The sequence below is a fragment of the Etheostoma spectabile genome, chromosome 19 (genome assembly GCF_008692095.1).
Source record: "Etheostoma spectabile isolate EspeVRDwgs_2016 chromosome 19, UIUC_Espe_1.0, whole genome shotgun sequence".
Lineage (NCBI taxonomy): Eukaryota > Metazoa > Chordata > Actinopteri > Perciformes > Percidae > Etheostoma > Etheostoma spectabile.
The window spans coordinates 3,700,127-3,713,954 of NC_045751.1; the positions used below are offsets into that span (position 1 = coordinate 3,700,127).

The 13,828-nt window shown below is 40.5% G+C and overlaps 1 protein-coding gene across 3 annotated transcripts in view; it reads left to right on the top strand.

Annotated features, from left to right (window-relative positions):
• Nucleotides 1–13,828, top strand: part of LOC116707096 (zeta-sarcoglycan) — a 54,699-nt gene that overhangs the window by 14,271 nt on the left and 26,600 nt on the right. For 2 of the 3 annotated variants that reach the window (XM_032544254.1, XM_032544252.1), the window contains exon 3: nt 13,052–13,153. The exons of the other annotated variant lie outside the window; for it this stretch is intronic. In XM_032544254.1, the coding sequence (XP_032400145.1) occupies nt 13,052–13,153 (102 nt within the window). The remainder of the gene's footprint in view (nt 1–13,051; nt 13,154–13,828) is intronic. 3 annotated transcript variants of the gene reach the window in all.

A 13,828-nucleotide genomic window follows, 5' to 3' on the forward strand; every position in this document is an offset into this window, starting at 1 on the left:
AATGCAATGATAAAAAGATATGCCAAAATTATTTAGTCTCAGTACTGGGCCATGTTAAAATAATGACAATGTCAATCTAGTACTGGTTAGTTTACTGTCTTAAAGATTGAGGAAAGGTTTGTCAATTAACACTAATTTGACTGTACGGAGATAAAGTATGAGGTTCCCCTCTCTCTGTTTTTATGTATTTTGACCTTAATACAAAGCCTGAGTGAATTAATTTATTCAAGCAGGTCCCTTTTGAAATGTGTTTTATGGCACCATCTCTCATGTTGTGTGCTTTGTCTCATATGGATTTAATAAAGGATTAGAACAGACTTGGCAGCCGGACCAGGCTGACACACCGAAAAGGCATATGTTGCTCCTGTGACATTTCCAGGGACAATGCAAACAACTGAGCATTTTTTCAACAAACCCGCAATGGCAGCATCCCCCCCTTCTGTGATAGATGTGTCCCCTGACTATTGCCATCAGTCCTCTACTTCTTCGCCTCCCATCAATCTGTGTCATGAGTAAAAGACCTTATCAGTGCTGTTGGTGTCGCTCCAGAAAATATACTTTGCCGCTTCCGATCTCTCAGAACTCAAGCAGCTTAGTAAGAAAACACGTGCCAAACTGCACCGCAGCGTAATGGTATTCTAGTCAGATTTGAAGAAGTGACTATACGTCCTGACATGAGAGCATTTTTTTTCCTAATTTTAAGGTTGTCACTGTTGTTACTGTGTCCAGAAAAAGCTGCCAGACAACACCAAAAGTTACCATCTGACCATTTTTGGCAATGCGGGTGCAGTACATGATCACCTATCTGGAACATCTCTATAAAACCTGGTGATGGCTACGGTCCAAAACCGTCTGTCAACAGTATAAAAGTTCTTCTCAAAACTTATGAGAGCAAGTTCCGTAAACTTTCATCTTATAGGTGCATGTTACGCAGAATATGGTCAATAGGTAAATTGCTGCACCACACAATATAGTTTAAATCGTAATTATGAGTAGCTGAGTGGAATGAAACGTTCATGTCGATATCTGCTTGGTGAAAGGACATTTTTATTTGTTTTGATTTTTAATGGTTTCACTTGGTAACAAACTGCTACAAATGCGTAACACAACAAACAAATATTTATCTGGTGTGATTACGAGGTTAGCACTTGGGCTAACAACTTTGGAATAAGGCAAGAACCCTTTTACTGACATTGCTATCTGCAGTTTAAGTCTCCAAGTCCCAGTAGTCTCCAGCGTTATCTTCTCAGACTTTAGAAAGCTCCTCCGGAGCCACAAAGGACATTACTGGCCACAACTGTATTACAGGCCGAGTAGTATTCAACATAACTATTAAACTGAACTTGTATAGTTTAAAAGCTGCTTTAAATCAGTCTTTCATTTTTTTTTTTAGATGGATGGATACAGATCATGATACATATCCAAAATTAGTTTACGTCCTCAAGGTGAATGGAAATGTGTTCCTATGGCATTGAGATAACAAAGTAAAAGTGACCATATTAATAAATATGAAATACTTATTATACACTTATTATAAATGTGCTTAAATGCAGACTGTACTGCTAGTTCTTAAATCGAACCCATCCCATCGATTCCCATTTCCTGTTTTTGTGAAAGAATCCAATTTCACAAGCACACAACAAGACTCATTGATTCTTGACTACTTCACTTCGTCTGAGAAAGTGAACAAACACATTTGGGTTGTTAAAGCGCCCATACTATGCTCATTTTCAGGTTCATAATTGTATTTGGAAGTTGTACCAGAATATGTTTACATGGTTTAATTTTCAAAAACCACCATATCTTTGTTGTACCGCACATTGCTGCAGACCCTGTTGTAACCCTGTGTCTCACACTCTGTTTTAGCTACAGAGTGAGACATCTCACTTCTATACTATCTTTGTTGGGAGTGGCACATGCTCAGTAGCTCGGTAAGATCACATCAACTAGATAACTCTTTCTCCAACTTTGGTCAGTCCAAGGCAGGATTAGCTGGGAGACTTCTTCTAGACGAGGGCCACTAGTGGAATACCTGCAGAACAGGGACATGGAAGTAGTTCTTTTGGAGATTATGGTGAACTAGTGTTGTAGCAGTGTGTCGCCATTGAGAATGAGATAGCATGCTAGTGCTAGCCTGTGCTACGGTTAGCCACCTCATCTCAGCTAGTTACGAAGAATGCCGTGCAGATTTTGAACAGACTGAAGGTAGAGGACATTCAATAACCGGATCTTACTCAAAAAAGCATGGAGGTTTTTTGTTTTAATTATTAAAATTAGATCTTTTCTGCTCCATCTTTGACACTTAATTCTCTGCACTGGATCAAAATGCAGCTCACATCTCAACTGTGACAAGGCAGATCCACGTCATTCACAAAACAACTTTTGTCTGTGTGTTAAGACAAACACAATGACCTTGAGTGTCTTTGGCTCTACACTTTTTTTGTCAAATCTCACAAAGCAAAATCATTCAGTTTGTTCCACCTTAGATAAATCGCCTTCATCTGTTCATTTTTCTTTCGCTGATGCTGTAGAGCTCGTCCGGGCCTTCAGCACGACATAACCGGACTGTTGCAACGCCCCTGTTTGTCCTGCCTCCCATCTAGTCGTCTGACGGACTGCAGCTTGTACTGAACTCACCACACCCACCACATCACCTCCACTTCAGCACAGGAGTGACTTTAATGTCTGTCTGCTGACATACAGTACAAATAACTCCACACTCCCCACCCACCTCCTGCCCTCCTCTGACTCTGTCCTCCTGTCTGTCCCCAATCCTGGCTCTCGACCATGTATGATGGAGCTCTCCTCGCTGTCTATAATTCACTATCCCCATCCAAAGTGCTGCTAGCACAATGGACTCTTTAAACACATCCCTCTCAGGGCCCATCTGTTCACTCACATCCTCATAAAGCTACTGTCAAACTTCACTTTGCCCATTGTGGTGTGGCAAGGCATAACCTTGTCCAGTTTTTACTGAACTGTCTACAACCAAATCAGGTTCTGAATAATATAAATGTGAGGTAAAAAATATGCAGGTGCAGAATCAGGCTTCATTAAATATAGTTTTTGCAATTAAATATTTTGTAAATGGGATGCATTTCTTGTTGGAATAGGACAAGGGATCAATCTTTAAAGGTCCAGTTTGTAGGAATCTCTCGCACCACGCAGTTCAAATTATGTATTACAGCTACGGTGGCCTTCATGCTTCAAAAAGCCGGTCTTTTGCTTTTTCAATGTCCTTTTTCTGGAAGGAGACTCCTGTTCCTGAAACTTGGATTTTGAATATGTGCATGAGGTGGAGTGGAAATCGGGAGAGTCAGGAATTGCGCAGCAGTCCGCAACAGCCTCTTATTTACAAACATTCATCTCTCCCCTGCCACCCGAGGACTGGTGGTCTACGGAATTTCCAGGTAGATTTTTAGCAAGTCAAAACCCACGTTTGACTGCACGATCATCCAGAAAGACCTGGCAGACACTGGAGTTGTGGTACACCATTCCACCATTAAAAAAAGTGGATTCAATAAAATTTCTACAAATTTTGGACGCTAACTTGATGCCATCTGTGAAAAAGCTGAAGTTAAAGAGAGGATGGCTTCTACAAATGGATAATGATCCTAAACACACCTCAAAATCCACGGTGGATTACATCAAGAGGCGTAAACTGAAGGTTTTGCCATGGCCTTAACAATCTCTTGACCTCAACATGATTGAAAATCTATGTATAGACCTTAAAAGAGCAGGGTGTGACAGACACCCCAGAAATCTCAAAGAACTGGAAGACTTTAGTAAGGAAGAATGGGCGAAGATACCTCAAACAAGAATTGAAAGACTCTTAGCTGGCTACAAGAAGTGTTTCCAAGCTGTGATACTTTTTAGTTTTTTTGAAAGTGTAAATGATGAAAATAAAATAAAACTTTTTGTGACATATAATACAAATGTCTAATCTGTCATTTGGAGATTTTTCCATCTTTTCTTGGTTTCTTTATGCACCAAACTTTCGAGCCCCACTGTATATTGTGTATGCATGCACTAATGCAAAGTTGCCTATGTTGTTTAGTTGTGGGGGGAAATTCCATGCTGGAGAGAGAGGGTTAATGAGTAAGGCAAGGCAAGGCAAGGCAGCTTTATTGTATAGCACATTTCAGCAACAAGGAAATTCAAAGTGCTTTACACAAAATCAGTTAAACAGTTTAAAACACAAGAAAAAAACAGTTAAAATCAAAAGCTTTAAAAACCGGGTAAAACACATGAATAGACAGTTAAAACAAAGGAAAACATAAAACACAAGAATAAAATTTACAGTGCAGCAAAAGAAATTTAAAAAAATGTTTATTTCATTTAAAGAAAGGCAGCATCAAATAGAAAGGTCTTCACCCTTGATTTAAAAGAACGAGAGTAGCAGCGGATCTACAGGTTTTGGGAGTTTATTCCAGATATGAGGAGCATAGAAACTGAAAGCTGCTTCACCCGTTTAGTTGACTCTGGGGACAGAAAGCAGACCTGTCCAGATGACTGAGAGGTCTGGGTGGTTCATAGTGTAGTAGCGATCAGCAATATATTTGGACCTAAACGTTAAGTGATTTATAAACTAGCAAGGTACTTGAAACAATTTTTTTGAGACCAGGAAGCCAGGTAAAGCTTCAGAATGGAGTGATGGATCCAGTCTTTTGGTTTAGGAGGACTCGAGCAGCAGCGTCTGAATCAGCTGCAGCTGTCTGATTGATTTTTTAGGGAGACCTGTAAAGACCCGTTACAGTAGTCAAGTCTACTGAAGATAAAGGCATGAAAAGTTTTTCCAATCCTGTTGACACAAGTCCTTTAACCCTTGATATATTCTTAAGGTGATAGTAGGCTGATTTTGTATTGTTTTAAATGTGGCTGTTAAAGTTCAGGTCTGAGTCCATGATACACCAAGATTTCTGCTTTGTCTGTTGTTTAAATTGTGGTTTGAAGCTGAGCGCAGACTTTTAATCGTTCCTCTCTTGCTCCAAAAACAACCACCCATTTTTTCCTTCTTAATTTCGGGAATTCTGGCACATCCAGCCGTTAATTTGTTCGATGCACTTAGTCAGTTTTGTATTGGACTATAGTCCCCTGGCGATAAGGTTATGAAATTTGTGTGTCGTCCGCAAACTATGGTAACTTATTTTGTTTTTCTCCATAATCTGAGCCAGGGGAAAGCATGTAGATGTTAAACAGAAGAGGCCCCAGAATGGAGCCTTGGGAACTCCGCACGTCATATTTGTACGCTCAGATGCATAATTACCTATAGACCAAAGTAATCCTATTCTTTAGGTAGGATTCAAACCAGTTAGTATGAGCCAGAAAGGCCAACGCAGTTTTCCAATCGGTCTAGTAGTATGTCGTGGTCGACCGGGTCAAATGCAGCACTGAGATCAAGTAATACTAAGATTGAAATTTGCATTATCTGTGTTAAGGGGATGTCATTAAAGATTTTGACAAGAGCCGTTTCAGTGCTGTGGTGTGGTCGGAAACCGACTGAAAGGTATCAAAACTTGTTAGTGACAAGAATGGTGAGTTGTTGAAAAAATACTTTTTCAATGATTTTACTTAAAAACGAAGGTTTGATATTTGGGCCCATAGTTGCTCATTAGTGACTTGTTAGGTTGTTCTTTTTTAAGAGGGATTTATTACTGCAGTTTTCAGGGCCTGTGGAAGGGTACCGGGAAAAAAGAGAGGTGTTCACAATCTGTAGAAGATAAAGTCAAAAAATTGGAAACATTTTGAAAAGTCCGTTGGTAGAACATCAAGGCAAAAAGGGCGAGGTTTTTAGATGTTGAATAATGTCCTCCAGGTTTGTATGGTTGATCGTGTGAAATTCGTCAATTGGAACTATTTTTTCTTGAACACTGTGACAACACCCATTCCTGGACTTTATATGGGCACTGCTGTTTGGCTATCTTTGGATTTGTCTTGAAGAAGGAGGCAAAGTCATTGCAGGCCTTTGGGAGATAAAAGTTCGATGCTACTGGTACTGGAGGGTTTGTTAAACCCATCAACAGTAGAACAAAGCACGGGAATTATTATGTTTCTAGAAAATATCAGAGGAAAAAGGACCTTCTTGCATTCCAGTTCCAAATTATAAATGCGAAGTCTCTCTTATAGGAGTTTTAATGGACCCGGAGATTTGTTTTTCGCCACCTTCGTTCAGCTTTCCTACACTCTCTTTTTCGTTCTCACCAGGAGGACATTTCTCCATGGAGATCTTTCTTACCAGATACAACTTGACCTTTGTGGAAACAATGCACAATAACATTTTTAATTTTAAAAGTGAAATTATCTACAAGCTCATGACTGATAGCCAGAGAGGGCTGGTGGTGGAGGAGAAAAGCTGATAAATGTGTCATGGTGTTTCAGTGATATACCGTTTTTTGATTATCTTTGTTGGACAATTTTTGGGGACGAGATTTGTGCCGTAAAGAAACACAGGAATGATCTGAGGGGAGCAACGTCAGTCACCACAACTTGGAAATGTTCAGACCTTTGGAACAATCAAGTCCAGAGGTGCCCTTATTGTGGGTGGGCTCGTTACATGCTGAGTCAGTCCATAGTTCTCAAAAACACAACACAGCTCTTTGGTCCCCCTGTCCTGGGGGCTGTCAACATGAAGTTAAATCACCGCAAGGGTTACACAATCAAAGTTAATGCAGATATAGAAGCAGTTCAGTGAAATCATCAAAGAAGGTTGCACAATTTAGGTGGCCTGTAGATATTAGAAACACGCTTGAGGGGAAGACTTATTGAAGAGCAAAAATATTCAAAAGAAAAAAAATTCCATAAAATATTTGCGTCAGTGGATGATATTAACAAAATGGCGATCCACCTCCTTTCTTTTTCACTCTATTCTCACTATAAAACTGAAGTTAGGGGGAGCTGACTCGATGAGAACAGCAGCGCTGTTATTATGGTCTAACCAGGTTTCAGTTAAAAACATAAAAAATTTGATTTTTTTTAGTAATAAAACATTGATTAAAAATGATTTTCCTGCCCAAAAACCTGACGTTTAGTAAGGCTAGTGTTAGTGTGTTTTCATTTTTGGGACAGGCTGTAGCTGATAGGAATGGATGCTAAATTTGCTAAGTTTGCAGTTAAGTGCTTATCACCATTCTTTTCCTATACCTATCACAAAGAAATGAGGAAGAATTGAATCCACAGGGCCCGGGGCTTGTCTGAAAAGAGTCCTTTGTATCACTAGTCCTGCAGCCAAGGCCCGGCACATATCAGATAGTGCTTGCCAGATTTTGCACACAAGCGCCTATCAGTCTGGGGGGAAGGAGTTTCTGACATCCTGGTTTGTGGTGCTTGCGTTTTACTTTGCCGGGTTGAGCCATGGGGGTAGGAAGGGGTGCATAATTGTGGGGAAATAAGGGAAAAGGGGGTGTGGAGACATCGTAGAGACAGCGATGAATCCTCAGAAGGTTCGGGGTTGGGAAGGTTTGAGGGTGCTGGAAGGGTGAAGAGGGGAGTGGAGGTTTCGGTCTCTGCTCTTGGTTCCATGGTCAAATCTTTGCACAGGCGGGGGCTGTGCTGGGTCACTGCCGCACTTTGTTGGGGTCTTCCTTTTGTTTTGTGACCTTGGCAGAGGGAGCAGATGTGTAGCGCAGAAAATAAAGCAGATTAGAGGTGAACAGCTTTACTCCTGGCTTGTTAAGGGAAAGTCTATCTGCTTTAAAAGATGTCTGCGCTCCCAGAAAATGTTTAAATTGTCAATGAACTTCAGAGAGTGGACGGTACATTCAGTTGAAAGCCATTGTTTAGTCCCAACAGTCGGCTGAATCTCTCATCTCCTCTTCTGACTGACGGTATAGGACCACTGATAAAACATTTGCGCTTAGGGGGGTGACTGTGTCAAGCAGTTCCCTAAAGTCCAGTTTCAGCAATTCAGACTGTTGCTTTACAACATCATTGACCCTATATGCAGAATAATGTTCTTCACAGTTGGGTGTGCTGCCACGATATCTGGGATTTTTTTGGGTCAAGTCAGACACCATGTCTTTGGGAAAACATAGTATTTGGTGTTTTTACTGTTTTTTAAATCTTTTACAGCAGAGTCACCACAATCAGGGTTTGAGGCCAGTTGTTAGCTTTTACTTTTTGAATTGCTCTCAGTCCTTACCTGCTGTGTGGTGATGAGACGCAGTCCCGGTCATCAGATGACTGTCCAGCGTCTTGCAGCAGAGGAGCAAATCTGTTATCCAGTTGCACACCAGGTTGTTGGGGGGGCATTTTGTTGCTATTTTCCCTTTTGCAGCTGTCCACGGCTGTGTCCTACTAGGTACAGGGGTTGAAGAGGCGCTCTGCCCAGATGATAATGCAGGCCAGCCGGTCATATCACAAACCTCAGGGCGCTGTGCCCTGAGTAAATAAGTTTTTATTTTGTGTATGTAGCTTTTAAGAATGGGTAAATGTCTGACCTTGTATTTCTGTGTCTGTGGGGAATTATGTTAATATGACCAGTATTTGCAGGCAGCTGCAGTATATGTAGCAACAACTTTTATAACAGCGTAGCCATGTGAAGTGCACTATGCAGCCATTGTGGCCTTGTATAACTGATGTAAGTTAAAATGTGAATTTATAGGATGTAATATTGTGTTATTTTGGAAACTGGAAATATGGCCATATTTTATGATTTTATTCTGAATGACTAAAAGAGATAAATTTGGGAGGAGACAAGAATGCTGCTGTGTCAAACTCTCCCATTATTTCACCTGTCTTTCAAGGAATTTAAATTTGTAACCCGGTCTCCTTGCCTGGGACCTGTAACAAAAATCTTCCACCAAAACAAGTTCCTTCTTGTGACTATTTTCCAGAGGCATTGCCGCTGCATCCGGAACTTGGCGCCTGCCATTGTGAAACAGAATGTTTTTTCCCTATCCCAAAATGTATCTGTGGTGTAGCCAGACCTTAATCCACAGCGCTGTGGAGTAAGGTCTGGCAAGTGATATGATGCAGCATTTTATGTTGAGTAAGCACTGTGCTGGATTATGTTGTTAACCTAAATGTAAGACAGGTTCAATTGATAACTTTAAAAACAACTGTGCTTTTTTTTGCTATGATGGCCAAATGTCTGCTCTGAATAAAGATCTAGTGACATGGTTCACGAATTGGAGAGCCAAAAACACCTACCCGAGTGACCAGTTTTCCAGACTAAAATAATGGAGGGAAAACGTATTACTTAATTACTTTTATTACTGTGGTCCTAGCCGATTTACCTCAAATCACTTATCCCAACTAACCAGTTTTTCGAACTATGCTGCTGTGTTTTTACAAATGTGGATTTATTTGTCCTCCTGTCCAGGCAACCATTGACTTCTATTATTCTTTGCAATATGAAAATAAGGTAGTAAACTCGTACAACTTGCTTGAGTTGTGAAATTCAGCACAGTGAACATGAAACCAGCATTAATCTTTTGCAAAATTTACTTTGTAATTATTTGAGGTAATTCACTTCAGACTTTTAAAATCAATATGCACTCTAACTGCAATTACCCGGCTGTAAGAAATCTTTAATAAAAATCAACACAGACTTGATGCTCACGGTTATGGATACTCAACTTTCACAGCCAGCTAACTCATTTTCACGTGCACAGAAATGAATGCAAACCAATAGCCAATAGGAAATATAAGTCTGATAGTCTTAAACTACAGCCTGCATTCAGAAATGTGTTGGTAAGGAACTAAAACCTCTTTCAAATCTGGCTTTTGCAAGGCTAATTAAATCAGGTTTTTAAAGCATATAGTTCAGGATGTTCCAGTCCAACTTTTTCTTTTTAACTTTTCAACTCAAGGTATTTGCTAATACCATGTACTAATATTCTTGCTCTCTTTTCCCAAAATTAAAATCTCACTCATTTCATCTGCTGCAATCTGCAGCAGATGCATCTGCTGCTTTTGTTTATGCCTTCGAAAACACTAAGTTCTAGTTTAGCAAGTGTTGGGCAAGTTACTTTTAAAACAATTAGTTAGTTACTAGTTACTTTTTCCAAAAAGTAACTAAATTAGATACTCAGTTACAAATTATAAAAGTAACTAGTTACTTAAGAAAGTAACTAATGCGTTCCTTTCAAGTAAATTTTTAATTGCTCAAATGTGACCCCACCTCCCCCTCTCTTTAACGGAACAAAAAGTACATGTGCGTGTTCAATTATTTATGATAAATCTGAATATTATAATGAAATGGACACTCAATACAATACATTAACAAACAATGTACTCACATTTAAATTTTTAATGTTGCTGTGGGACAGTCACACTAGCCTCAAATCCAATGCCATGTACAGTATATAGGTATTATGTCTGGTGGATTGACACAAATAACAGATGTTTTGGAACTGTTGATATTTATTGCCCCTCAACAGGCCACAACTGGGCAAAACTGGGGGGTGATAACACGAGGACGAAGTGAGAAAGTGACAGGGATTAGCTTCGGAGCGAGTAGCCACTCCAGAGTCATAGTGCCTATGTTTTCTGACCACGATGGGAAATCTTTTGCAGGAAAAGTTACCCCCCCCCCCAATTTCACAACACCATACCTGTCTCTCGTTGACTGACTTGCTTGTGTTGTTTGTTGTGTGTCCGACTATGCGTGCTTATGAACACCCGCCCAACTCTACCTCTGATTGGCTTACCATTACATTTTACTCAACCTCAGCCAATAGTTTGCATTTATGCGCTTACTTCGTGCACTGCCAACTTACCAAGGAAGAAAAAAAGTCTTTGCCTCTCGGCTCAGAGATCTAGTTGGTCTTATTGGGGAAAAAAAAAAGCTTCAATTAAAGTAATGCGGCGCTTTTTCGTCAGTAACAGTAATGGCATGGCATTATTAACATGGGAAGGGTAATCAATTGGATTACTCGTTACTGAAAAAAATGCTGTTAGTAACGCCGTCACTGAGTTTAGCACAGACCATAGAACAATATCTGGACATTATTTTTGCGACAAATGAGTTACTAAGCCTGATTTTTGTAAATTAGTAAATCGTAGGATTAAGCACATGTATGTTATCAGCTTCACTGCATGTCATGTAGACTGTATACTGTATCACTATACAGCTGATGCATAGTAGCTATGTAGAGTTTATATAGTAGTTTATAATTTGCTTGTGCATCTTGTTTATTGTATATTTTTGTTTATGTTCAACAGTTTCTGTTATTCAAACTGTATATGATGGTGATGTTAAATAAATCACCAGGAGCTAGGACGCTATATCCCATATTCTATACTCTATATATTAGGGCTGCACAACTAATCCAATTTTAATCATGATCTTGGCTTCCCACGATCAAATTTGCGTAATCGAGCAGTTTTTTGTTTTTTTTTAATGCGTAATTTCATAGATCGCTGAGTTTTTTTGCAAAGCCAATCTACCGCTCCGTAAACCACCGTCTGATCATGTGCCAGTCAGTTGTTCCCTGCACCGCGCAGCTTCGTTTCTAGATGTAGACAGTCACAGACGACAGTGTGAATGGAGTGTGAACACACCTTTTCATTCAATGCGTTTTCTTTATTTTCATGACCATTTACATTGTAGATTATCACTGAAGGCATCAAAACTATGAATGAATACATATGGAATTATGTACTTAACAAAAAAGTGTGAAATAACTGAAAACATGTCTTATATTCTAGTTTCTTCAAAGCAACCACGCTTTGCTTTTTTGATAGCGCTGCAAACCCTTTGTGTTTTTTCAATGAGCTTCATGAGGAAGTCACCTGAAATGCTTTTCACTTAACAGGTGTGCCTTGTCAGGGTTAATTAGTGGAATTTCTTGACTTATTAATGGAGTTAGGACCCTCCGTTGTGTTGTGCAGAAGTCAGGTTGATACACAGCCGACAGCCCTATTGGACAACTGTTAGCTTATTGGTTCTCGGCGTAATATGAATTCTAAGTAAAGAGAAACAAGTGGCCATCATTACTTTAAGAAATGACGGTCAGTCAGTCAGTCCAGAAAATTGCGAAAACTTTGAATGTAAAAAAAAACCCATCAAGCGCTACAACGAAACTGGCTCACATGAGGACCGTCCCAGGAAACGAAGACCCAGAGTCACCTCTGCTGCTGAGGATAAGTTCATCTGAGTCACCAGCCTCAGAAATCGCAAATTAACAGCAGCTCGGTTTAGAGACCAGATGAATACCACACAGAGTTCTAGCAGCAGACACATCTCTAGAACAACTGTTAAGAGGAGACTGCGTGAATCAGGCCTTCATGGTCAACTAGCAGCTAGGAAACTAGCAGAAGACAATAGTTTGGGCCCAGAAACACAAGGAAGGGACATTAGACCAGTGGAAATCTGGGCTGTGGTCTGATTAGTCCACGTTTGAGGTCTTTGGTTCTAACCGCTGTGTCTTTGTGCAACACAGAAAAGGTGACCGGATGGCTACATGCCTGTTCTACTTTTTCATTGATAATCTACAATGTAAATAGTCATGAAAATGCATTGAATGAGAAGGTGTGTTTAAACTTTGTGTGTGTGTGTGTGTGTGTGTGTGTGTGTGTGTGTGTGTGTGTGTGTGTGTGTGTGTGTGGTGTGTGTGTGTGTGTGTGTGTGTGTGTGTGTGTGTGTGTGTGTGTGTGTGTGTGTGTGTGTGTGTGTGTGTGTGTGTGTGTGTGTGTGTGTGTAATGTAAATATGAGTGCTAAGCCAACTGATGTAAATATGTATGAGCATAAATCTCATGAAAAGAAAAAAAAAAACTCATGAATCTTCTCAACATTCACATCCACAGCTGCCACATTAGCCTGGTTCTCCTCAGTCAGCCTCCCACTGCATGCAGCATGTCACCCTGACGCCACCGAGTGTCTGTGGCATTGTCACCTCAATGTCATGTCCTACTTCTTCCCTGTCACTCAATGCTGCTGCCTTCCCACTTGCCCGTCTGGCATGCAACCGCTCCTGCTCTTCCTAATGCAGTTCTGTGACAGCCGGATTCAATTTTTCATGCATTTAAGAAGCTATAATTGTTTAAATCAAATCAGGAATAGCGGCACTGCTCATTACCACATCACTGACTGTCACGGTCATGTTTCAGGATGGAATGGGAAACCTTCAGCTGAAGCAAGACGGGATTCGTCTGGAGGGAATCTCTGAGTTTCTCCTGCCTCTCTATGTGAATGAGATCCAGTCCAGAAGGGTAAGTTGCTCCCTTAGCTCTTCTCAACAATTTCATCAATACTACTTTGTAGCACTGATAAACTAGGAATAACTACCATCGACTGAAAGGCGTGAAAATCTCTTGCGTGGAAAGATCTCTCCGAAGTTGCAGACAAGTTGGTATTCATCTCACAATGTTGAGGAAGTTATGATCAATTTAATCATTAGCAACAAAGGCCAGCTTCCTTCTGAGCTCTGACTTGACGATACGTTGATGTTACCTTCTATTTGTACCTGGATAAGAGAGATTACACTCTTTCTCTATTTGTCCTGTGCTCCTCTTCTCATTTCCTGTTGTCCTCCAACAGTGCACTATCTGGTCCTCCCTATGGCAGGAGATGGGTAATAGGCTGCCTCTCGGCTCTTCTCAGGCCACATACAACCCTACAGGAGATTACAAATGATTAGCGAGAGACCAGAGTCCCCCCGCTGGATTTCCAATCAAGCCCACATGATAAATTCCCCTCTTCCACTTTCTCCCTCCCCTTTTCTCCTCTTTGATGCTTAGTAGATTAACCAACACAGTTCCAGTGCAAAGTTGATCCAAATTTCCTTCTCCCACATGAATCACAAACGCTCAGTTGGATCATCCCCTTTTTCAGTGATTAGGCATGGTACAGAAAGCAATTTAAAGCACTGGAAGCTGGGGTTCCAT